At 42.9% G+C, this 27,947-nt stretch overlaps 1 protein-coding gene across 1 annotated transcript in view; it reads right to left on the minus strand.

Annotated features, from left to right (window-relative positions):
* LOC126242287 (mite allergen Der f 3-like) overlaps positions 1-27,947 on the minus strand; it is a 64,540-nt gene that overhangs the window by 28,086 nt on the left and 8,507 nt on the right. The window contains exons 2-4 of the mRNA XM_049948076.1: positions 22,096-22,181; positions 8,826-8,914; positions 4,782-4,917 (exon numbers count right to left, since the gene is read on the minus strand). Coding sequence (XP_049804033.1) covers positions 4,782-4,917; positions 8,826-8,914; positions 22,096-22,181 — 311 coding nt within the window. The remainder of the gene's footprint in view (positions 1-4,781; positions 4,918-8,825; positions 8,915-22,095; positions 22,182-27,947) is intronic.

A 27,947-nucleotide genomic window follows, 5' to 3' on the forward strand; every position in this document is an offset into this window, starting at 1 on the left:
CCCCTAAGAGTTCGATCCGGATGTAGGATGTACATCTGCACTGGAGAGATCATTGACTCCAGGCTTTATATATATATATATATATATATATATATATATATATATATATATATATATATATATATATATATATATATATATGTGTGTGTGTGTGTGTGTGTGTTGTGTATGGTGGTGGTGGGAAAGTTGAAAATCTGTGATCAGTAGTGTGTGGATAAGGTGAGAATTTGGGTCTGATAGGAGGCGTGCTACAATAGTTCGTACAGATGCGATGATAACTGTATCCCACAGTGGTCGTGAATCTGCCCAGTAAGCAGGAGACCAGGGTTCGAATCTCGGTCTGGCAGAAATTTTCAACTTCCTTCGCTGACTTAAGCCAATATCTGTATTTCCTTTATGTCGTATTTTATATCTCGCAAATGGTTAGAGGTACCGAAACGAGTTTTTGTCAACTGATAGCATGCAAAGTGGAGAGTATTTTTCCATGTAATTAATGTGCAGAACTTTCATACCTACTGTGATACACAACGAATTACAATTATCTCAATGAAATAATGTCATTATTTTAAAGGTCATCGACAGGTAGGGGACTGAAAGTTTGTATGGATTTGTAATAATGTAAGTGAATGAATCATACTTTTATTTTTATACCGAGAATGTGATTTTCATAAGCTATTGACTTGACTTCTCCTCTGTAGTCTATTTAATATTTGGCTGTTCCAGGAGTCTGTCACAATTCCAGTTGCTTTAGCAAGCTACCTGGCTGAAATTGAGTAAACCAGACAATACCTTTTTTTTTCGTCTCCTGTTTCAGAGTAATTAAATTATCCATTGTGTTTTCAATAACACACAGTTGACTAGTCGATTTGCCGACCGGAGTGACCGTGCGGTTCTAGGCGCTGCAGTCTGGAACCGAGCGACCGCTACGGTCGCAGGTTCGAATCCTGCCTCAGGCATGGATGTGTTTGATGTCCTTAGGTTAGTTAGGTTTAATTAGTTCTAAGTTCTAGGCGACTGATGACCTCAGAAGTGAAGTCGCATAGTGCTCAGAGCATTTGAACCATTTGAACATTTGAACTTGTCGAATTATTGGTCATTTGGCCGTAACCTGTTAATATTATCGTTTGCAGACTCGCTAGCTGTAGCTTAGAAGTTGTACAAGATAGGCGTTTGTGTGAGGGCTCAAGATGCAGAACTACACCTCCCCAACCGCGCTGTTCTGTCGGCAAGGGCGCCCGCAATACTTCCGTTGTCCGCTCCCCTACCGCGCCACCTTCGCAGCTAGACGCCAGGTAATATACATGCACTCTACTAGAAGTTCTTTTTTAGAGTCAGCAGTCTTCTGACTGGTTTCATGGGGCCGCCACGAATTCCTCTTCTGTGTCAATCTCTTAATCTCAGAGTAGGACTTGAAGCCTATGTCCTAAGTTATTCGCTGGATGTATTCTAGTTTCTATCTTCTACATTTACCCTCTAAAGCTCCCTCTAGTACAATGAAAGTTAGTCCCTCATGTCTTAACAGATGTCTTGGTGTCCTGTCCCTTCTTCTTGTCAGTCTTTTCCATATATTCCTTTCCTCACCGACTCTCTGGAGAACCTCCTCATTCTTTACCTTATCAGTCCACCTTTTTCACACTGCTTGGAACTGGCATCCAAACTCTCGCCTTCCTAGTGTGGATGGGTAGACGCTAACACATTCGCAACCAGTGAACTTTGCAAACGCGAAACCACCGTGAAACAACAAGACAACTTCCAACAACTGCCGGGGGCTCAAGTGCAGCGCATCAATACAAAGGGCTCGAGGACTACCGTCAATCTAACTGGAAAGGAACTGGACGAAGCAGCAACATCCGTGCTGTCAAAAGGATTAAATGACATTACCTAAATGGGAGGTCATCAGTAGCGTCGACCGGGCCACCAGCGGGTTTCCCTCTGACACCACCAAAGACGTCAGAAGGGAGACATGCAGACTCATGGAAAAAGCAAAAACGTTGGAAACCAACACCTCCATGGTAGAACGCAGGGCAATGCACAACCTACGACAAGACGAAGATACGGTTACCCTAGTGGCGGACAAAGGCAGTGCGACGATACTGTTGTGATCAGTTGACTACTGGCAGAAGATTGATGCCTTTCTAAGATCCAAATTAAATACGATCCTACATCAGCTGTGACGAGTAAGACCGTCTCACTGCTAAAGAACTCAGGAATGGACAAGGATATGGTCCGAATGCTGAACCCCAGAGCACTGATACCACCACACTTTCATGGACATCCGAAGTCACACAAGAAGGGAGTTTCGTTACATGCAATAGAGGATGCAAAACATTTGTCAACTTATGGAATAGCCAGACACGTGGTGCAGCTATTGAACCTCTCGTGGGTCATTGTCCTCACCCTGTTACGTCCTTCTTCACACGGCTACCTTCTGAGGACTCCTTGAATTTACTAAGGGATCACTTCGACGAAGAAACAGCGGAACTCTTCCGCCACGCAGTGACTACCACTTACTTCCAATGTGAGGTAAATTCTACCGATAGGTAGACGGAGTTACCACGAAGAAGTTTGACAGAAGAGAGGAATTCATGGCAGACTGCAATGAACCACTCATTTGATTCATGACTCAAAGAAAAGCAACCTAAAGTTTCATCAGTCAATTTTATTCCTGTTTCCCTTGTAGTTCCTTTCTCCTGCAGCGCTTCTCATTTGTCAATTTTTTGTCAGTATGGATTTCTGGTTGACATATCTGAGGAATTTGTCTTGGGACTTAACTGATTTATTTTATTTATGGAATATATATTTCAGTCGTTCCGTGTATGTTAAAATTTTTTGCTGAAGTCTTATTGATGGAAGTCGCTGGAGATGTCCATAAAATTTAAATCTAATTTTTGGGATGTCTAACAAGAGGTGGGAAAATTTTTCTGTTGTTTCTAGGGTTTTAGTTTGCAGCCATCTTCTGTTCTATTTGAACCAAATATCTTTCTCATAATCTTGCGTTCCTCTTTTAGAAAATTTTCCATGTCACCTTTTATGTGAAGTGTGATAGGTTCATTATCTTACAAGGCTTCTGGTTCGAGTAGTTACCGTTGGTATGGCAGTCTCTCGATTTCATCATACTTGTGGACAGTTTTTGATTGTCGTGTTCTGCACACATGAATTGAGTAATAAGGATAAAATTTGAAATGATAATGTTATTACTGTAGGTTTAATTATTTTGATGTGCTTTCAAGTCTGCCCGTAGCTGTCTCCTACGTCTTACAGGCTTCTGGAGTCCTTTCAGTAGTTTGACCATCCTTAAGTCAGCTGTCTCCAGTGGGAGACCATGGCCGCCTTTGCGGCGGCGCGGTTCCTTCCGTCCCTTTACGACGAACCTGCACCTGCCTGTGAACATTATCTCAGCAGATCATCAGTAGGGAAGCCGAGCGAAACCTACTGTGCTTCGACGTGAACCAGGTTGCAATTAAAGTCACTAAATCTACGTTTCGGGAGAAAGTTTTCACATGAAACGAAAGGTTGGAAATTTTGTCCTTAATTAATATATTCTGAAACTTAGGTGAACAAGTATCACTGCCAAGCCTGTGCTAGTCTTAACACAGTCACTCATAATCCATTTCACTCACGTTAGCAAGTTTATGGTGTTGCGTTTCCAGAAAACGTAATAGCTACAAAAATACGGATTGTTTTTGACTGAGAATGCTCGACAAATATCAAGTCTGTCGGTACCTAATGCAGTCACAGTTTGTAGCCACCGACCTACTCAATACACGACGCGGAATTTATGTCTTTCTCGTCCAAAATTCACTTAAAAATTCCGAAATTTCCACACACCCATCGGAATAATTATGCCGTCACTTTACAATACTTTTGACGTATGAAACACTTCTAGATCCGGCAACTTATCATTTCCATCGGAACTACTACTACACACGTCCGAACTGTTTCATGGCTAGGCTCCGACTCCTCTCTAGAATAAGTCTTCTCTACCAGCAGAGAAAGGTGCGCGAAGAATACTGCTTTGCCATTGGTCAGTTCACTCCACAGCCAATAGCAAAACAACATTCTGCCGCGTCAGTCCGCGCTTTTAATCAATAACCAATCCCAAAATAGTAAACCTAACGACTGCACTTTTTACCGACGTAATTATTTAATATGCTGAAGTTTTTTTATTCATAAAGTTATTTACTATTGTTATTTATACCTGAATTAACTTTCCCTTTACCATAAACTTACTTTACAAATCTATTCTGCAAAAATCCCCTTTGTCCACATCCGTACTTTTTCGAAATGTTCCCACACTAAATCCAACTACATAACTCGTTAAACAGTTATCTTCATATTAACCTTAAACCACACTCACGCATCATTCATACCGCTAAAACACGTTTATAACATTTTATCTATACAAAAAGACATAATAACACTTTATGAAAATACTAGAACAATTTATGAAAAACATTCTATTACTTTTGTGCACTCTAGTGGGCACAATCGAAACTAAATGACAGTCTCCTATTCAGTACTGTCCTCTATCGGCTGATACATAAACTACGTGCGCGTCCAGTTTCGCGTCACCATCTGTCACTATCCAGCTCTGAGACACATTTCCCACTTAACCACCCCCAAGGCAGGATCGGTATACGGCGCTACGCCTCACCTTCTCAGTTTCACATTTTTCTACGTCTCTGTGTGCTGAATCTTTGAATCTGTCCAGTTTGAATATTTTCGAAATTTGTTGAGCACTCATGACATGAATCACACTACAAAAAATGTGTAGTACTTACCCTGAATACCCCTATATCATTGACATAGGAATCAGAGGCGTTATAATCTGCATGAATGTATATCTCTGTCACGTTGTGTCTCATGCCCCCTTCTTTCAGTTGGATGGTACCAGCCAGCACCCCGTATGGGTTGACCCTATAGCCAAAAGAAAACAAAACTGTATCAGAAATATTCAGAATAGAAAAAGGTGCAACCTGTTACCGTTACATAGAGCTATTTTCAAGTGTACAGCACTTAGAGAGATGTGTTGTCGGTTAATATAACATACAGTATTTCATGTAAGTATTTCATACAAATAGCGACTAAAACTAAATCTGTTAACCAGAAGGTTCTTTTGAACACCACAGACATTTACCAAGTACTAGCGCATACGCTCTTGACTCACTGCGAGTATTAACATTTACCTCGTCACTGTGTAATATTCAATTTAATCTTTCACTAGATGCACGTAACTTCTCCTATTGGAACTTGTAATTAATTGTGGGGACTATACTTGCCAGTTTCATTGGCTGTGAATAGTATAAATGTGCAGTTTTATTTGATCTGATTGGCAAAAATTTATTACAGTTTGCAAAAGATAAGATTGTGATTACTCATGGTCTCTGTTCTACAGAAGAAGAGAGTTATTGCTAAGTGCGTTCACTGTTGCTTGTATTGCTGCGCGTGGTTATATTGTGCTAAAGTTCTGTTTCTTCATTCAGTGATCTTGAGAGAACTGCGGGCACAGTGTACTCTAATCAGTGTAAACGCTATCTTAATTTCTTGTGTTGATCTGATGTTGAGAGAAGAGTGGAGAGTTCGGTCAGTAATTATTAATACTGAAAATAATAGAATCAACCATTTTTTTTGTGTGCTTGCAAAGTTAATGCCTCTGTCTCTAGTAGTTCATGTAGGAACTGGGATTGTTCTCGGAACAGTTGAATGGTTAATTTTAATTTCATTTGTGTGCTACAATGGAGGTAATCCTCCATTAATTCCATGCAAGTATTGTGATTTGAGGCTTCACAGCTGAGTGAATTAACACATTCTCTTATTTATTAGATCTTTCGATCTGAAATTAAGGCTGAAATAAATGAAACTGTAATTTGAGAATTAGGTTATGATATCTTAATGCTTTATTATAGTTTTGAATGTATAAAAAAAGGATTAATACTTGTCCGTTGCTGCTCTTATACACTCAGTTGCTGTTGAATTTTGAAAAGCAGAGTTGAGACTGTTCAAAACACCTCTGCAGTTTGTTTTTTCAGTGTAAAGGTTATGAAGTGTGACTGGATTAGTATACAGGGTGCCCCATTTATCTTGACCACCATAAATAACTGTTTATCGAGATGCAAATTACAAACTTTTTCAAGTAAATGTTCTTTAGCTGTCAGGGGGACATCAATCAGCATAATTGCCTTCGTTGTAGCTTTGTTGTTAGAAAGATATGAACAGCGGCATGACTTTTTTATATGGCACCATCCCTAACGTCGGTATGCAGCAAGATTTTGGAACATATATTGTGTTCGAACATTATGAATTATCCGGAACAGAACGGTCTATTGACACATAGTCAACACGGATTTAGAAAACATCGTTCCTGTGAAACACAACAAGCTCTTTACACAGACGAAGTGGTGAGTGCTCTTTAGAAGGTATTTCAAATCGATTCCTTATTTCCATCCATTTCTAAAATTTATTCCAAAATGTATCACTTAAGACGCTTGTGGAATATGCAATATAGTTTCAATTATATGACTGTATTCGTGATTTCCTGTCAGAGAGGTCGCGGTTCGTATTAAGTGATGGAAAGTCATCGAATAAAACAGAAGTGGTTTCTGGCGTTATCAAAGGTAGTGTTATAGGCCCTTTGCTGTTCCTTATCTATTTAAACGATTTAGTAGACGATCTGAGCAGCCGTCATAGGTTGTTTGGAGACGATGCTGTCGTTTATCATCCAGTAAAGTCATCAGAAGATCAAAACGAATTGCAAAACGATTAGGAAAGATATCTGTATGGCGCAAAAATTGGCAATTGACCCTAAATAACGGAAAGTGTGAGGTCATCCACGTGAGTGCTAAAAGGAATTCGTTAAACTTCGGTTACATGACAAATCTGTCGAATCTAAAGGCCGCAAATTCAACTAAATACCTAGGAATTAGAATTACGAATAATTTAAATTGGAGAGAGCACGTAGAAAATATTGTGGGTGAGGCAAACCAAAGACAGCGTTTTATTGTCAGAATACTTAGGAAATGTACCAGAGCTACTAAAGAGACTACGCTAGTCCGTCCTCTTTTGGAGTACTGTACTAGGTGCAGCATCCTTATCAGCTGGGATTAGCGGAGTACATCGAGAAAGTTCAAAGAGGAGCAACACGTTCTGTATTATCGTGAAATAGGGGAGTGAGTGTCACGGACATGATAGTGGGTTTGGGAAGGACATAATTAAAACAAAGGCGTTTATCGTTGCGGCGGAATCCTCTCACAAAATTTCAATCACCAACTTCCTCCTCCGAAAGCGAAAATGTTTTGCTGACGCTGACCTACATAGTGAGAAATGATCATCGTAATAAAGTAAGGGAAAGCAGAGCTCGCATGGAAAGATACACGTGTTCGTTCCTTACGTCCCCTGTACGAGAGTGGAATAATAGAGAATTATTGTAAAGGTGATTCGGTGTTACCTTTGCCAGGCGTTTATGTTTGATCCATTTAGATGGAGATGGAGATGCGTTGTTAATGGGATATGAAGTGAATGACATTGATTTACGTATTTTAAAGTCGGAAACAGTGATATTCTTCATTATTCAAATGATTGTGTTGTGAGACTACTGTTGATTAAGACCCTGAATGTTTCGAGTATTTTTTTCCCTTTACATTGATATATTCACGAATTGATGTAAATTATTAACTAATTTCTTTTTTTAACTAGTAAATCGATGTATTTACGTGTTAGATCAAATGGTTCAAATGGCTCTGAGCACTGTGGGACTTAACATCTGAGGTCATCAGTCCCCTAGAACTTAGAACTACTTAAACCTAACTAACCTAAGGACACCACACACATCCATGCCCGAGGCAGGATTCGAACTTCCGACAGCAGCGGTCGCGCGGCTCCAGACTGAAGCGCCTAGAACTGCACGGTCACAGAGGCCGGCTACGTGTTAGAACTAAGATTAATATAGTCATGGTTAATATATAATAACTTTTCTTCCAGAGGTATTGCCTTGGTGACTGTTGTATTATATTTGTATACCACAGTAACATCTTATTTTTTATTGTGTTTGTAAAAGGTGATGAAGATGCATCGAAGAGGTGCCCAGAATACGTTATCGTACTTTGTAATTGTTAATCGCCTTATAACTTCTATTTGACAGTAAATTTTGAATGATACATACTGTGGATTAATACACAGTATGTGACATTTTGTAACTATTTTTCATTTCCGTCAGATGAAGTTGTTTATAGTTTATTTGCTTGTATTTTTTGCTACATAAAGCAGATGTAACACATAGAACCTCACTGACAAGTGTTTAGAGATTGCTGGTTTGAAATAGACGTGTTCGAGAACAATGATCCTTTCCGTATAACTTGAGCTAATGCTTTTGTCAACAGATTGAGGAATGGTTTGTGAATGATAACCTATGTAAGATGGCATGAACTTGTGTTTCAGGTCGAATGTTTGACGACTAATAAGTGGATCACATGAAGAGTAGTACTCGAACCTCACGCAAAATGAGTGGTCTAGATCAGTCGTGCAGTGGCGTACTGCGGTTGGTCTTGTGTAGTTTGAGTATTTTCAATAGCAATCAGCAGCTACGCTGTTGAGCAGTGATGGACGTGGATTACTGTGGAAAAAGTGGATGTTGCGTGTCAGACATTTCTGGACATTTCTGAAATGGCAACAAAAGGTCCGCTCGTGTATCTGTGGAGAAACATTAACATAACATGACACCATATCAATTGTCGTACCCAATCTGTCGTTATTGTATCGTCTTACTTAGACGTGTCAACTAACTAGTTCTATCATCTGCCACAGACGACTGTAATGACAGAGTTACTCACTGTTTGAGACAGTGGGCTGCGGTGATCCCCCACTGCTCGTTCAAGATGGAGGCGCCGCACCAGTGAGCCTCACCCTGCTGCAACGACAGCTGAAACACGACAAAGTACTGCTGAGTCCCAACTGCTGCGGACATCCAAAATATCGTCTGATCTACATCATACTCAGCAAGCCACCTAACAGTGTGTGGCGGAAGGTTTCCTGCCCCTCTACTGTGAGCCATACGGGCTGCGTCTTCTATTAATTTCACCCATCGTTGACAATCTTTGCCTGAATAACTTCGGGAGTGTGCATGTGGCGTCATCGGTGGAGACAACAGCCACTAAGCAACAGGGTTTTGGGCAATGAGTGTGTGATATGCGGAGGGAGTCGGCTGGGGGAACAAGATGTTTGGAGTTATAGACGGTACACGAGAGAACGAATCGGCTCCTGTGAAGGCACCGAGCCTGATTTTGACTGTTGCTTCTCGCCTGCCCAGTGAAACGGTTTCCTTCATTGGGACTGATATTTCGGAAAACATACCAGCTACTTGGAGTTTATACGGCCTGTTCGACGCTAGTCAAGGTCTCTTCCAGGCTTAAGTAGTGGACGGACAGCGGCCATCCTGTCCAAGTTAAGTAACTTCCATGTATGTACGGACATCTCGCATCTCGCTCTTCCCCCCCCCCTCCCCCCCCTCCCCCTGTGGGGCTTATGCAACATCCATTTATAATTAATAGCAGCTGTTTAAAGGTCATTTGGTTAAAAACTGATAGCAACTCTTTAAAAGTTATTTGCATAATCTTATCAGTGAATATTAAATAACTTCAGTTGCTTATTCGGTGACTGTTCATTGATTTTTTTTTTAATTCCGTGTTTTGATGTCTATTGAATTACAGTTGGTTTATAATTAATATAACAGCTGTTTAAAAGTCATTTGCTGCTTAGGGAATTTTGGTTAACTGTAGCTGACTATTCAGTGACTGCTAATTGTTTTGATAATTCTATAATTATCACGTGTACAGAACGATGGTGGCTTCAAACTTAATAGCACCTGTTTAAAAATCATTTACTTGAAATGTGATCACGGAACTTTTGTTAACAGTGACTAACTATCCAATGACTGTTAATTGCTTTTAGGATTCTGTACTTTTGGTGTATAGTTCATGGATATTAAAGGCTATGAACGCTGAAGCAGCTATGTGGGGACCCTAGTCCTTCCATTAGTGTTACCAGATCAGAAACCCTTCCACTCAAATTCCTAGTTATCAACTGCTAACCCAGAGCGTGGTTATTTTTCTTTCTCTGGAAAGATCCAGAGGGGGGAGGAGGAGGGGAGGGTCACCATCCTTTCCCTTCTTGCAACACCGTTCTCAGTTACTACCTTACTCGTCTTAACTGTAAACTGTATTTAGTTAATTACGCAATGTTTTCCAGGCAGCAATTCTCAGTATGGCAGCCAGGCCGTGTCCCAGGAATAGGTTATCTCAAGAAAGACCACCTTTTCTACGAGTTACGAGTTAGGCAGCAATCAGGTGAGGGCGCAGTGCCTGAATTGGCAGCTAGTTTGTGCGCAAACATTTGGATCTCAGCCTCGGCTCCTCTGGTGAGTTAGGTGCTGTGCTGAGGACAGTCAGACAGCGCAAAGGTGTGTACAGGATTCAACTGCAGGTCACACACTAAGTAAATAGTCTTGACGATTTAAAGAAGGCTTCCCTAAAGCCTAATGAAAGTGCTGCCACTGACAGCTTAATTACTCAATTTAGGGAGCTGCAGGTAGATTGAATCTTCTCATTTTAGATGATCTAACTAGTGTAAGCGAGAGGGGTGGTGTAGGTTTCAATTCACGCCATCAGGAGATTGGGCAGGAAATCGAGGGACCAGTTAATGTGATCTCTACTAATGCTTTTGCTAGGTTGCCAAACCCCAGCTTGCATCTACTATGAAGGATTAACGAGATTTCTAACGAGCAGCTTGAGCAGGTTGAATTTGTGTTGTCAGCGGTTCGGTTTGAATTGCATTGTGCATTTCACATGTCATTGTTCTTCAGCTTATTTGTCGGCTAACCTGCGGAGTTTTAAGCAAGATTTTATCTGGAATCATGAAGAGTGATGGGTCCCTTCGTGATTTGAGACAGTATTTTATTCATCTGAAGTGGTCACCCTGGATCAGACTTTAGTTGGAGCGCAAGCATTTTTGGCTTGCGCAACACCAGCACAATTTATTGCGTAAATACATTGATGAGATCCGTACTGCTGTACCAGCTCTGGGGCTGCAAGTAATTTAAGGTGATATCGTTAAGGCCATACGAGAAAGCATGAAGCCAGAGTACCGACGTCTAGCTTCTTCTGGAAAACCTGCCAGCTTCGTTCAGTTGGATACCTTAGTTGCCGAGATGTAAGGATTACGGTTGCTGATGAGTAATGGAAGGCAGGTAGTCCGCTACCCCATCTGAGGGGAACCGGCAGGAGGCCGCGGGCTTTGTGCCCAGTTAGGTTAAACCTAAGGTTTGTTTCAGATGTGGTGATAGAGACATTTTGTGGGGTCATGTCCAGTGGAGCGGGGCCCGCGTCCGAACCTCTGACGCCATAGGATACTGGTGCGTAGAGGTACTCGTCCTCCTTTTAAGATTTGCTCCCACATTGGAGCAGAGGAAAATCTGAGTGCCCACTTGAACACTGACCCTGTAGGCACTCTTTTGGATTCTAGGAGTTCTCTTTCACTACTTGGTCATATATTGTACCTCAAATTTGGTAATTTATGCAGAATGCCTCCTATGTTAATGGACATGAGTTACCTCTGGTAGGTACGTTTCGGGGCAAGTTAGACATACTGGATTCTATATGGCCTGTCAACTTTGTCGTTGCTAAGGTTTTGTCCATCAACTTGATTCTGGGCTGTGATTTCGTTGAGCATACTGGTCTAGTTCTTGATTACCAAGCTCGTGGCTTTTATTTCAAATTTTGCTCTACTGAAAGGATAGCATTGTGTCTGCGGCGGCGCTCTCAACCGATCAGTAATGTGGAGTCATGGTTACATGAGTTTTCCACTGATCATTTGGAACCTGGATAGGCTAGGCAACTGTTGAGCGTATTATCCCGATTTCCCGATGTCCTCACTAGTAAATTAGGCGTCACTAGTAAAATCCGATACAAGATTCGCTTGGTTGACGATATTCCTGTTCGGCAGGCGCCTCATAGATTACCCCCAACCAAGATGAAGATTTTGTGTGTGCTAATTAATAACATGTTCCGGAATAGTGTCATTAGACCTTCGACTGCTCCCTATGCTTCACCCATTTTTCTTATTCTTAATGGACGGAGTGGCGATTATCGGCTAGTCGTCGATTATAAGGCACTCAACCAGAAGGTCGTCTTGCAATTAGTTCCGTTGCCCGACCTTCACAATTACTTCACCTGTTTGTGGGTGCCCGTTGTTTCCCTGTACTGCCATCAGATTCACTTGACGGAAGATCCCAAACCATTAACTGCCTTTTGTACTCACTGGAAACGAGTTTAATCAGGTTCCTATTGGACTATCTATGGGCGTGGCCGAGTTGTCTCGTCTTTTTGACGATGTTTTGAAAGATCTTAAGTTAAAATCCGCTTATAACTATCTTGAAGATGTCGTGGTCCACAGTGCTACGTTCGCGAAACATTTGTAGCACCTCAGAGGAGTTTTGTTACGGCTCTCGGGGTCCGGGATTAGTGTCAACACTTCTAAGATTACCTTGGCTCGTCCTTGTATATCCGTTTTGGGGCACCTGGTTTCGGCTTAAGGGGTTAGCACTGATTAGGAGCGGACGCATTCCTTGCTTTACTTCAATTACCCGCCACCGCTCCCCCTGCTCCCCCCTCTCCCCGACACCGGCCCTGTTTCAGGACACGGAGAGGGGAGAAATATATATATATATATATATATATATATATATATATATATATATATATATATATATATTTCTGCGTGTTTGAGTGTCGATAGCTATGTAGCAACATCTGGCTAAGCCGTATTGAGGAGTAATTGTTTGTAAATTGCAATGAGCAAGAAGGAAGTGGTCAGATTTATTGAAATCGCGAATTTCTTCCTGTTTGTTCCTAATTTCGCCCAATTGGCGGCACCCTTGAATAACATGCGGAAGAAAGGCGAGCTCCTCTCTGGGAGGAGAGTCATCAAATTTCCTCTGTTGCAATTAAAGCAGCACATGTTCAAATGGTTCAAATGGCTCTGAGCACTATGGGACTCAACTACTGTGGTTATCAGTCCCCTAGAACTTAGAACTACTTAAACCTAACTAACCTAAGGACATCACACACATCCATGCCCGAGGCAGGATTCGAACCTGCGACCGTAGCAGTCGCACGGTTCCGGACTGCGCGCTTAGAACCGCGAGACCACCGCGGCCGGCCAGCACATGTCGAATAGTGTGAGCATCGCTTGTAATGTTCGAATAATATGTGATACTACTGTCTGTTCCTTCCGTTTGTGTACGAGGTGTTAGAGTGCGATGCTAAATACGTCACCGCTACGTCATCAGGTACAAGCAAGTAGCTCACGGGAGTAATGAGGCGTCAACTCACGTGGCATCCGTGATTTGGCTTGTATGTCCATTAAGCACCACAATAGATTCGGCCAACTCAGCGCTGTGCATGGAAGACGCTACTTAGCTATGAGCCCACACTGCACTGCGAACCATAACTATGTAGATTATACTGCACTCAGTCCCATACACGATGCAATGCGATCCACGTGGAATACGCTCAACCACGATACCTCAGTTACATATGACGAACTAAGTGCCAATTAGCTGCTTAATGAAGCAGGCCACCCGTGAGTGAAGTAAATGTTTAAGATAAAATACTGTGAAGTATAGTGTTTTCATACCTGAATACTTAAAAATTCAGAGGTATTGATGAACAAATATATTTCTCAATTATGAAAACTGTGTATCACAAACTTATCGCCTATCCCCATCAGTATTCTTCCTTCATTTCTGATCGTATTACTCTTTAATGTTTATTTGACAAGATTAGACATAATTCTTCTCGTGTGTACGTAATTCACAATTAAACTTTGCTATTTGGCTACGTTATTATATGACGTCTGGTCCACAATGACAGTACTTATCAGGTAAAGATGTTCTCTAACAACTTTTAAGATCATAATTAGATTGTTTAATACAAGGATTAGAACTCACTTGTGCGAGATTTTAGGTGTAATAATTTTTTTTGAAGAATCATTTAAAAAGTAGTCTGAAAAAATAATTTTGTGTTACATTGCGCTGAAGAGATAACTATTTTTAGCAAACATCTTCAATCATTATTTTTGAAACACATTAAATGCATAATAATAACATTTTGCGAGCGCCTAACTACGTAAATACATTTGGTTTTGTGAAGAGACAGGCCGGCCGCGGTGGTCTAGCGGTTATAGGCGCTCAGTCAGGAACCGCGCGACTGCTACGGTCCGCAGGTTCGAATCCTGCCTCGGGCATGGATGTGTGTGATGTCCTTAGGTTAGTTAGGTTTAAGTAGTTCTAAGTTCTAGGGGACTTATGACCACAGATGTTGAGTCCCATAGTGCTCAGAGCCATTTGAACCATTTGTGAAGAGACAATTGAAGATCATCTCACTAGAATCTTCATACTGATTAATATGAACAGACATCTTGTTTGCTGTTTTTTTCTGTTTCTTAGACTGGTTCTATAGGTAATTATATTTTTGTGAATTTTTATTAGCCACGTTTTTTCCTAAACATTACGCTTAGTGAATTTTCCCGTGCTATCATTTCTGTAGTTGCTCTTTGAAGCTGTGTTCCTATGAAACATTAGTCACGTTGTCTCAATATTTTTTGTGCATGATTTTTCTTTTCTTATCTATTGCAGGGTGTTTTTTCTTTGATCCCATACTAAAACTTTGTGGTGCGTCAAACATCCAGGTGAAGTTTGTTATAGAAGGGTGGGTAAGTGTGATAGCTAACGCCCTTGCCGCGGTGGTAATATCTGTTCCCATGAGATCACCGACGTTAAGCGCTGTCGTGCTGTACCCGCACTTGGATGGGTCACCGTCCGAGTATGCCGAACGCTGTTGGTGAGCCCGTGTGAGGCCAATTGTGGAGGTACTTCATTCAGAAGTAACGGCTCCGGTTACAAAAACTGATAACGGTCAGAAGAGCGCTCTCCTGACTATATGCCCATTCGCACCCGCGTCTAGTGAAACCTGTTAGTCGGTCGATATCGTTAGGCTTTCCGAGCCCTGTTTCAGGACACGGAGAGGGGAGAAATATATATATATATATATATATATATATATATATATATATATATATATATATATATATATTGTTTACTGTTTCTGCGTGTTTGAGTGTCGATAGCTATGTAGCAACATCTGGCTAAGCCGTATTGAGGAGTAATTGTTTGTAAATTGCAATGACTGTCGTGTCAAGCACGCTCTTAACATAACATTTCTCTGAGAGTTGGTCGGCAGCGTTCTTGAGATACAGACCTGTCCAGTCGTGTGTGTTCTGATATAATCGTGAGTATGTTCAGTATATTGGAGCCCTGGTTCCATGGTATCGGAAATTTCAATGTAAAGAAGATAATTATGAGTTGTGGCGTATGGGGTTGTTGTATATCAAAGTACAATTTGAAATGCTTTTTGCAGATGAACGGTTACAATAATAAATAATGTAATTTGTGAGCCATCATTAACTGCTATTAATTAAATGCTATATCTTTCATATTGTAATACGCTATTGAAGGAGTACATACAAGTTGCTGATTCGCGAAACGAATATGGAGAGGAGTAGTGTAGCCCTGCATATGTCTTCATGGTTGTGTTACAAAGGGGTGCAAGTTCTTTCGAATAAACTCTGCGGAATCTCACAGGTATCTTATACGCTCCAGATGCCTTCTGACTGCTATTATTCTCATTGATTGTCTGTTTTACCATCACTTCTCAATATCTGCAATTTCGGCGTCCATGCGATTATTTAACGGAGGAAATGTATTATGATTTTCCATGCGAAACAATCTCAGAAGACTGAATTCGGAATTTCGGCTTTGTCTCTGTCATCTTCCGTTTCAGTAGCAGTAGGAAATACTGAGCTACTGAATAAAGGGTTTAGATCTGGTTACTGGCTTCGCGTAACAACAAAATTTCTTCGGATATTTTGTCAGGCCGTTGACAGAATTTTATTTCCTAATTTATTGAAATGTATTCGTATTTCTCGACTTGCTTCATTTTGGTTTCGTCCAGCTTCTTTTCGGAAACTGGACTTTGTACTCTAACCCGTAATGAAGCTAAGACCAACGAACCACGATGGGTGTTTCCTATCCCTCACAAAACTGTTTGAAACATACTGGTATAAGGTGTATTGTATAATGCTTTTGGATATAACCCATTTTCGCTCCAAATCTCTATCTTCTGACCTGAATATTTGGTGTTGGCAACTCAGATATCTGCAGTTTGTTTGCTGTTATTCTTGCTAAGGGAAAAATATTTTACTACCTTTCTTAACACTTCATTCATGCACCACAGATACAACTGATGTAACGGATGGCTATTGCAACCGAATCAGCGAAACGATTTGATATGAGGGGTATTGCATGAAACCCCAGCAACTAGACATACTGGTGCAAGAACAAATATTCAGTGAGTTGAGATTGCAGAAGACACCGCCCATAACCTCTCATTACTGCACCAGCTGGGTTCCTGGGAGCTCTGCACGACGGGAAATCTGGGTCGTATGATGTTATGATTACCCACTGATTACTCCCAGCATGTTGCCGCTTCCCGTAATGACTTCAGAAATGTTATCTATGCCTTTCGTTTTACTTCATTCCTAGTGTTCCAAAGCTCTGTAAACCTCTGACTCTATTGCTGGATCACTCATGTGATCACGATCGACTCCCATTTCGTCTATCGCATCATCCCGTCACCACTTATGACCTGACCATTTCAGAAACACTAGCCGATCTGGCTTGTACACACATCAAAAAAAGTTTTGCATCACCCCGGTTCCCAGAATTTTTGACGATAGGCGTTGACTGTGAATATTGTATCACAGACACAGTCCACTTGACTGTTCAGAGGTGTCACTAAACCAGTCCAAAGATGTAAACAACCATGCACACGAGCAGTGCCTATTAGACGGAGGGGTTCCGATCAGTACCATTCATGCACCAGGAAGGAGGTACACGGATCGTGTTCTCTGTAGTTCAATCATTCCTAGACGGTCAGTACAGCGGTTGTATCTTTCTGCCAGGAAGGGCTCTCAAGAAGGGAAGTGTCCAAGCGTCTCGGAGTGAACCAAAGCGATGTTTTTCAGACATGGAGGAGATACGGAGAGACAGAAACAGTCGATGACATGCCTCTCTCAAGCCGCCCAAGGGCTACTACTGCAGTGGATGACCGCTACCTACGGATTATATCTCGGAGGAACCCTGATAGCAAAGCCACCATGTGGAATAATGCTTTTCGGTGCAGCCGCAGAACGTCGTGTTACGACTGAAACTGTACGCAACAGGTTGCATGATACGCAACTTCACTCCCGCCGTCCATGGCAAGGCCCATCTTTGCAACCACGACACCATGATGTTCGGTACAGATGGTCCCAACAACATGCCGAATGGACCGCTTAGGATTGGCAACTCGTTCTCTTTACCAATTAGTGTCGCATATGCCTTCAACCAGACAATCGTCGGAGACGTATTTAGAGGCAAACCGTTCAGGCTGAACACCTTAGACACAATGTCCAGCGAATGCAGCAAGGTGGAGGTTCCCTGCTGTTTTGCGGTGGCATTATGTGGGGCCAACGTACACCGCTGGTGCTCATGGAAGGCTCCATAATGGCTGTACGATACGTGAATGTCACCCTCCGACCGATAGTGCAACCATATCATCAGCATACTGGCGATACATTCGTCTTCATGGACGACAATTCGCGTCCCCATCGTGCACATCTGGTGAATGACTTCCTTCAGGACAACGACATCGCTCGATTAGAGTGCCCAGCATGTTCTCCAGACGTGAACCCTATCGAACATGCCTGGGATGGATTTAAAAGGGCTGTTTATAGACGACCTGAGCCACCAACCACTCTGAGGGATCTACGCCGAATCGCAGTTGAGAAGTGTTCAACCTGCACCAATAGTACTTTGATGAACTTGTGGATAGTATGCCACGACGAATACAGGCATGCATCAGTGCAAGAGGATATGCTACTGGGTATTAGAAGTACCGGTGTATACAGTATTCTGGACTATCACCTCTGAAGGTCTCGCTACGTGGTGGTACAACGTGCGATGTGTGGTTTCCATCAGCAATAAAAAGGGCGGAAATGTTTATATTGATCTCTATTCCAGTTTTCTGTACAGGTTCCGGAAGTCTCGGAACCGAGGTGATGCAAAACTTTTTTATATATGTACATGTAACGGGTATAAGTGCAGAGATTTTTATTGGTGACTCAGAACATTGTATGCCACGACGAATACAGGCATGCATCAGTGCAAGATGATATGCTACTGGGTATTAGAAGTACCGGTGTATACAGTATTCTGGACTATCACCTCTGAAGGTCTCGCTACGTGGTGGTACAACGTGCGATGTGTGGTTTCCATCAGCAATAAAAAGGGCGGAAATGTTTATATTGATCTCTATTCCAGTTTTCTGTACAGGTTCCGGAAGTCTCGGAACCGAGGTGATGCAAAACTTTTTTATATATGTACATGTAACGGGTATAAGTGCAGAGATTTTTATTGGTGACTCAGAACATTGTACTGAATAACTTTACATCGGTATTAAGTTAATTTGCAGACTAATGATTAAAGTTATTAGGAGTAGTACGTTTTTAGGTTGATTAGTATCTCCACATATAAGTGGCAAGAACAAGCCATTAACGCTTATTTTCCCTTAGGCTGCAGGTCCAGTGTCTTCATCAACGATAATGATGCAGGCACTAGCAATGAATTTAAATTTATATCGGAGCAAAGATTCTAACCCAGGTCTCCTGCTTCCTAGGCAGAAGTTTAAGCCATGTCGCCAAACTAACACCGCAGTGATCACAGCTGCACACACTACCTGTGCAGCTGTGGTAGCTGGAGTCATGGCTTGACTTCTGCCTAGGAAGCAGGAGACCTGGGTTAGAATCCTTGCTCCTTGCTTCTGCCTTCATCTTCATCATAGATAAAGCTGAGACTCAGTATGTCTCAGGAATATCAACCGTATATGATTAATATATTACCTATACCTGAGGTACAGGCAGGATTTTGCTCATCGCTAAGATGCTACTGCAATACTGGAGAGCTTCGGCCAAGCTGTTGCGAGTTTATAACGTGAATAGCAATGGGCTGAGGCACGAATCTGCATTTGTGTCATGGACAGAGCTGTACTATGGTAGTCTGTACAGTCGTAGTGGGCGCATACTAGTGTTGCGAAAGGGCTAGTGCCTCTGTCAACTAAGCAGGATATCCGAGTTCAAATCTTTGTGCTGGTACACATTTTAATTCTTTGCTTTGGCCTGCATCGTTATGCTGATGAGTGAACATACAGGGTGACAATTACTGAACTACATGAAAAAAAAACGTAAATTAGTTACAAACTACAGCTTGTAAACACTATTCAACACGTAAACGTCATTACAGGTATTCGGATTTATGTTACGACATGTTCGATATGTCTGCCATCATTGGTGATGATGTGACACAGACGAATAGCGAAATTCTGAGTGAGTCGCTGAAGTGTCGGAATACCGATGCAGTTGATGACCACCTAAATGGCTGTCTTCAGCTCAGCAATAGGTTTGGGATTATTGATATTCACCTTGTCTTTAATATAGTCCCACAAAAATGAGTCGCATGTTTTCAGATCCAGAGAATGTGGTTGCCAATTGAGGCCCATGCCAGTGGCCTCTTGGGTACCCCAGAGCCAGCGTGCGGCTCCCTAAGTGCCCCTCTAGGATATCATTCTCTTAATACGATGGGGTTGAGCTCCGTCTTACATGAACCACATCTTGTCGAAATCAGGGTCACTTTGGATGCTGCGACCGTAGCGGTCGCGCGGTTCCGGACTGCAGCGCCTAGAACCGAACGGCCACCGCGGCCGGCGAAATCACCTTACAAAACCTTCATGTACCGTTCGGTAGACACTTTGTGATCAAGGAATATCGCACCGGTTATTCCGTGACAGAGCATTGCACACCGTATGGTCACCCGTTGAGGGTGAAGAGAGTCCTCGAACGCGAAATGCGGATTCTCAATCCCCCAAATGTGCCGATTTTGTTATTGTCGAACCCATCCAAATGAAAGCGCGCTTCGTCGCTAAACCACACCATAATGCCCATACTAATTCCCATCATGCCCAGCGGCCAACCGTGCAAGTTGAACGTTCTAACGCAAACCGTTCAGAAGTTATGGCGATTTTATTTCATATAGTTCAATAATTGTCACCGTGTATTAACGTACCATATATAAAATCTCTGCACTTACATCCTTTACGCGTGGTACACCGCCTCATTCAGCCAGGAATTAGCCAGTCGTTGCCAGCAGGTAGCCGAGGGGAAGCCAGTGTCAGCTGTTGCCCCGAGATGATGCAAGCTACCTCCACCAGACTCTATCTTAAATAGGTGCAGGTCACTGCCTGTGCTTAGTCTGGTCTGCTGACTTGGCACCTTTTCACTGGTTGGTTTTGCTAACTGTGTGATTAGTGTGTTGCTGTTCACTGTGCTGGTTGTTCAGGATTCAAACCAGGGCCACCTAGCTGACCAGCCGTCACTGCACAAGTGGGCAGACAGTGCCGCTCTCAGCCATTGCCCTATGTGGGCCATCATCATCCATCCTGGGGGGCTGCAGTTGGAACCCTCCTGCCCCGGCAGCCTTTGTGCCAGAGAACCTGGACAAATCAGTTGTCTCAGACCACGGGCTGTCTGTCCCAGCACCATTCTTAATTCAGACCAGCTCGTGCCATGGTCTCAGCAACAGCTTTGCCAGCTGCCACCGTCACCTGAGAGGAGATGCAGTGCTCTAGCCTTCCGACCCCCTGCTGCTGACATCAGCACGCGTCACCAGCTGAGACCATCAATATCACAGAGGGCACTGGCCGCCTATCCAGTTCTTCCTTCTCCGATGTACTTGTTATGAAGTAAACAGATTATTCAACCAGTACTGTTTCCATGAAGGGTCACCGTCCGAGATCTGGCACTACACCACTGCAGTCACTCCTCAAGTACTGAACTGCAGGACATACTGACCTAATTCAGCCAGCCTCACCTCCTCGTAGCGTCGAGGTCACACTCCAGGCCTCTACATCTTATAACATAGGTAGACATTAATGTTATCATACCTTTATGGTCGCTGGTACCCTCCTTCACGATAGCGAATTCGAAATGTTGCCCTCATGAGTTAGTTCTCTGTCTTCTCGAAATAATATTCGGACGAAAGATTCAGAATAATCTCAGAAAAACCACTCTCACAGTCTATAGCTCGTAACATTTGAATATAATGATCGGGAAATTTGTTCGTGTTGCACTACAAGGTTTCCCTGAAACGCTCCGCCGGTGACGACTTCTCAGTCAGACCTCCTGCTGACACTTTATAAAGCGTAATGCGTGTTTCTGCACAGATAGTGTGACAGTGATGGGCGTTTTTCTTGTCTCCCTATGGAGAAATATGGAAGGCAATGAAAGGGAGAGCCTTAAACTCGGTGCTTATTCTCTCAAATAACGCTAATGGCGTTTTGTACTAAACGTCTCCATCCGATGGCTGGATCAACATCTACATCTTCAAGTAGGTGATCCATGAGATTCTGCCGAGTGGATGATACGCCCTCGACTGTCTGACAGTATATCATTGTACAAGCTTCTCATACCTGTAACACCTACGTTACGAATAAGCTCTAGAAGTATTAGGAGCTCTTTGTGAACCTCTGCTAACGTCTATAAATAGGGTAAAATTTCTGGTTCCTTTAACTTGCGCTTATCGTTGTTTGACTGTATTGGATATGAGTCCTCACCAATGGTTTCCTGTTATTTTCGTACATTTGGTTTCCATCTTCAGAGCATATAAACATGGCGGACAATACTGAAGTTCCAGAGAGAGCTTACCTTAAAAGAACTGTACCTACAGGCAGGTACCTGAAAAATTCCTTACGCCTTTCCCCTGTAAAGGAAAGACTCATTAATGTGTAGAGTGTTACTGGAGGGCAAAATAACTAAACCTGGTCGTCACCATATGAATTTCCTCTTTTTAGTGCGTGAAGTTTACATCGTCAAGCATTTTTCTTTTTTTCTAGTACTCACCATGAAAGGAAATTCCCCTGGTTCCGCTTCTTCGCCGTTGACTATGCGTCCCTGTGGTACCGACATCTTCTGCTGCACTGCACCGCCTATAAAGGGTCGTATATTTACCAAGGATACTTCATATAATGACCCTACAGGCATGGTTGACAGTCACAGGAACCAGTATTTATTACTAAGAATCAATATTTATTCTGTACCATATGAATGCTCACTCGTGCAGCGAGTACCATGTCACTTCAGTGAAAACTGTTTTTTGAAAATATTTCTGCGATACTGTTGTCAGTGCTCTGCACTGTCAGATATCTGATACCAGATCAAGATAATCAGAGCCTCACTTCTTACATTCTTTCTTCAGTGCCTGCTAGCCACTCAATCTTGCGCAAAATGTGTCCCCATAAAGGTATGTTTGATTCCCTCCCACTTTTTCGCTTCTTAACCAAAACCTGACCCTAGCGAATTCGATGTTTCTAGTACTTCACAGTGTCTGGTACCGTTCACAACATTGTCGTCCCACGGGAAACAGGATTCGCACATAGTATGCCCCTTCAGAAAAATCACTTGGAACTTGATCATCAGAATCATACTATGGTTGCTCCAGCAGCTAAAAAAAAAAAAAATAAATAAATAAATAAAATAAATCATACGAAGACTCATTACAAATGATGCAACAAGAAATAGAGTCCGGCAGGCACAGTGTTACAAGGAAGATGGTCTAAGCGTGAGTGGGGCTGTGTCGCTGCCACTGGCCTTCCTGCGTTGCAGGGGCAGAGGGCGCTCGTGGTACAGAGCAGCCAGACCGCTATCGGCGTCTCACGGACACTTGCAAGTCCGCTGCTATGACGCCCACAATTAAGCGTGTAAGAAAGTCTTCACCTCTCTCTTCAAAATATCTTAAATCTGATTATGAATTACAAAACGTTCCTGTTTGTGTTTGTTTGTCTGTTGATGTGGTACACAATGAGCACAAACTCTGTGATAATTTAGAGATTCAAGGATATTCCGAATGTTGCAACCATGGCTATATCTACATCCACACTATGTTAGCCACTATGAAGTGGACGGTAGAGGGTACTTCGCATTGCACCAGTTGTCAGGGATTCTTCACGTTCCATTCTTGTATGGACCGTGGTAAATGATTGCTTAGATGCCTCTGAGGGAGCTTTAAATAGTATAAACTTATTTTCTCGATACATGCAGGAGTGATATCTGGGGCATTGTAATATAGTCTGGGATTCATCACTTAAAGCTGGTTCCTGAAACTTACTATGTATATTTTCATAGGGTAGTTTCCGTCTGCCTTCAGCTATTTGCCCATTCAGTTTTTTCGGGGTCTCCATGGTGCTCTCTTACATGTCAAAAAAATCTGTGACCCTTCGTGCTGTCCTTCTCTGTATACGTTCGATATAGCCTGTTACTTCTATCATGTACGAGTATCACACATTTAGCAATATTCTTGGTCGCACGAGTCTTTCATAAGCAATCTTTTTTGTAGACTGATAGTATTTCCTTAGCGTTCACCAATGAATCGAAGTCTGCTATCTGCTTTACCTACGACCGAATCTATGAGAGTGCTCTATTTGCTGTTCGTACGAACAGTTACACCCAGGTATTTGGATGAGTTGTCCGATTACAAGTATGATTCATTTATATCGTTGACATAATTTCGTTTTTTTTCCTTTTTTGGTAACGTGCTAGATTTTTCATCTCTGGACATTTAATACAAGTTGCCAGTCTTTCTACCACTTTAAAATCTGATGTGGGATGGACTCAGAATTGATGTCGTTTCTTTCAGACAGTAGTTAATAATGGATAAATACATAATTTGTGAAAAGTCTGAATGTCACCTAGTAATCACACTCAAGTCCAAACACAAAAGTAGGATCGTCTGTGAAACACAACACTTGGAGCTGAAAGGACGTTTATCATGAACACCAACGTACACGCCGAAACAGAACTAATCTGCTGGACGTAGTGCGCATCTTGGTTCAAATGGCTCTGAGCACTATGGGACTTAACTTCTAAGGTCATCAGCCCCTAGAACTTAGAACTACTTAAACCTAACTAACCTAAGGACATCACACACATCCATGCCCGAGGCAGGAAGCGAACCTGCGACCGTAGCGGTCGCGCGGTTCCAGACTGTAGCGCCTACAACCGCTCGGCCACCCCGGCCGGCTGCGCATCTTGCGCTACCCAGTATGTTCCAGAACACCGCGCATAAAAACGAGATTTTTTTTCCTGGAATCATACCTCAAGTTCTATTCGCGATAGAAAGGTAGATTCAAGTGTTCTGGATAGCGTTTGAGGTAGGAACCATTTGTATATCCAACAGAAGGCTCGCCTTCCTGTCCTCCAATGCACGGCCAAAATTTGAATATTACACACTTCCTCTAGCTTAGGCAAATGGACCAAGTCGCTTTTTACTTTTGCGTGAAATGTAGTCTGCCTTGCGCCTTAAGGGGCTTATAGAAGCACCATTTAGTTTGTGGACAGTTCCCGAGGAAACCAGAGAGACGTAGTTTTTGGATAGCAAAACCCAGAGCCCCGAGTTGCAAGAGCGCTGTGCCCAGCAGATAGCTGAAATTTTTACGAGCCGTTCCTAAGATACCGATCTCGAATAATGATGAAAATTTCCTTGATATCGTTATCCGTTTCCGAGGTACAGAGGTTCGAAGCTACCCTACTTGTAGGCGTAATATGCACACGTAAAATCCGGTGTGAGGCGAAAGCTTAGTAATATGGTTCAAATGGTTCAAATGGCTCTAATCACTATGGGACTCAACTTCTGAGGTCATCAGTCCCCTAGAACTTAGAACTGCTTAAACCTAACTAACCTAAGGACATCACACACATCAATGCCCGAGGCAGGATTCGAACCTGCGACCGTAGCAGTCACGCGGTTCCGGACTGAAGCGCCTATAAGCGCTCGGCCATCCCGGCCGGCAAAGCTAAGTAACAAATAATTGCTGAAAATTGCCGGAATTTTGACGGTATACGAGTATTATCTAGGTATTTACCTAAAAAAAGTGTCATCTTTCAATTTTGAAAAATTGTATCTCTCATCGAAAAAAAACTCAAATACAGGTTTTTGGTACCAAAATCGAGTCACGGATTTCAAGACAGCTACGCTCAGCAAATGACTGTAAAATTTACCGTATATTCTTAAATACCCTATCTCGAACAACGCTGAAAATTTTTCTTCGTATCTTTATCCATTCCCGAGATACAGAGGTTCAAAGTTAGCCTACTTGTACATTTAAAATGCGCTCTTAAAACCCGGTGTGAGGTGAAAATGTAGTTTATGAAGTGACGTAGCACGGAGCAGTATGCTGTAAAGTATCCCCATTATCATCAGAAGGGTTCCGGGAACCCCGTGTTGTGCTACTGATGCAAATCCAAAATTTTTGTGCACGTGAAACCTGGTATGTGGTGTAAAATTAGTTTACGTTATTTCAGTGTCATATAAGTAAACTATCAACATATTACTAGAAGAGACAGAAGTATTGGGAAGAAAGGAATGTGACAATAGCAATGACAGAGAGTGAGAGGGACACAGTGGCAGTGGTGGGAGACAGTAGTGGTAGAGCATAACGATGGAGACTGTTACTGTGAGACAGGGGCAGACACACAAAGAGGGAATAACAATGGATTGGACTGAATGAGTGAGTAAGAATGAGCTAACGGGGGAGGATGGGCATGAGAGAGTTACAGCTATTGATTACTGCGTAAGGGAAGCTTGTGTGAGTGAGAGATGAGGTTCGGGTTGGAACTGGCGACCCGCGGTACACCAACAAGCGACACCATCCGCTACTCCACAAGGCAAGCAACACAACTAGCAGCGCCCCCCCCCCCCTTCTGCTGGAGAAAAAGCAACAAGCTTTTTCGAAATTTCGCGCTGGAGCAGACTATACCACCCTGGATCAGGACGTTTTCAATAGCCCACCGTGTCGCAGAGCTGGCGAATCCATGCGTTCTGGTCGTGTTCAAACCTGCTCTACACTCTCATTAACGTCGAAACTTCGCGATTCTAGAGCGAGTCTTCAGTTTCCTTGAATGAGAAGGCCCCGTCGTCGATCTGCACCTCGGGACTGTAGTAGGGCTTCTGATGAAGCATCTTAATCCTCGACTTCGTTTGTGATGCCCGACAAGCGACGAATGGTACGATACGCCCCAGAGCGCGGTTTTAGTAACATTTCCCACAGTTCCAATTTCGCTCTAGTGTAAAAATCCATACCAAGTGTCTTTGGCTGAATCTCATTGCTTGGTTTTATGAGCTTTCGGTACTTCTCCTGGGCTACCAGGGCCTACATGAATGCCAGATTTGTTTCTTTGGTTCATGATGATGAGGTGTTTCATATAGTAATCCTAAGTATTGTCCTGTTGAAACGGTAACAGTATAACCTCTGCCTTTTTAGACTTGTGACTGTGGAAGAAAACGAACAGTCTGTACAGTCTTGCTTCGCTGCGTTATATGCGGATGTCACGACGGAAAGTATTTTGTCCCAATTTCTTTGTTAAACATCAACGTACGTGGAGAGCATATCCGGTAACGTCTTGTTAAAGCGTTCGGTGAGGTTGGTTGGTTGGTTTTGGGGAAGGAGACCAGACAGCGTGGTCATCGGTCTCATCGGATTAGGGAAGGATGGGGAAGGAAGTCGGCCGTGCCCTTTCAGAGGAACCATCCCGGCATTTACCTGGAGTGATTTAGGGAAATCACGGAAAACCTAAATCAGGATGGCCGGACGCGGGATTGAACCGTCGTCCTCCCGAATGCGAGTCCAGTGTCTAACCACTGCGCCACCTCGCTCGGTGTTCGGTGAGACCATTTGAATGTGAGTGGTAGGCAGCTGCCATCCTGGAGGAGATACCACAACGTGAAATTATCTCTGATACTGTTTTCGACTGGAAAATGTTTTTGAGCCGTTTGCCGAGTTCGACAGCTCGCGCCGGCGTTTTGAGTACCGTGCATTGACCGGCTAGAGGGTCTTTGGTTTTCTCTGTGGTGGAAGACGGGATGTGGGTTGTGCGAAAGGAAAGGGGCAGTTGGAACTCGGCGGTTATTGTGGGTGGTGTTACGGTACAACGTACGGGCTTCCTGGAGAGGAACTGGTCAGCATTGCCGGCGCACCGTTTTTCTGGTGTGAGCGTTAGCGGTCGGCGTTGTCTGTGGGAAGCGGCGTGGCTGTTGACGTAACGCGCCTAGCCCTGCCCTGCCTGTACTCGCTCGAGCAGTTCCCGAGTTCCACTCGGAGAATTTGGTGTAATTCAACGAAGCCCACCGGTCGTGTCCCCTTCTGCATTGGACGACAGGAACCTCTTCACCACAATATTCTTCTGGGCACCGAGTGAAAGTCTTCTTCGGGTTTCTTGGTCGAGGAAAGGTCCCGGTTCTGCTTCCTCATGTTTATGGTTAGCGTCATTTGCATCTTCTACAGAGACTTGTCTCCATTGGCTGCTATTGGCTGTGTTTAAAGCCACTGGGCTTCCGCTTGGTTTTTCAATATTTTTCATTGTGCTCCACTCCCTCATATCCATTTAATGTGATTCTGAAAAGGTTTGCAGCACGCGCTCAATTCTCTTCCGTCGGGAAATTAGCTTACGTTTGGAGTAAATATTTTTTTTTTAAATTTCTGCACCCTATTGTAAGTAAAGTGCAGAATATTGTTTTTGTTATTTAAGACCAGGAGGCCTGTGTTTAATTCTAAGTCTCGTCTTGTCACTATATTGGCCTTTGGAAAAGGGATTTGCTTTATTTAGTAGCACTAACATGTTTCTTGAGTCCAGTCTTTTTCTTTCTCCCTGGATACGAAAACAATAAAAATAAATTGAACTTTTTGAATGATGCTTAAATG

Source organism: Schistocerca nitens, chromosome 1 (assembly GCF_023898315.1).
Source record: "Schistocerca nitens isolate TAMUIC-IGC-003100 chromosome 1, iqSchNite1.1, whole genome shotgun sequence".
NCBI lineage: Eukaryota > Metazoa > Arthropoda > Insecta > Orthoptera > Acrididae > Schistocerca > Schistocerca nitens.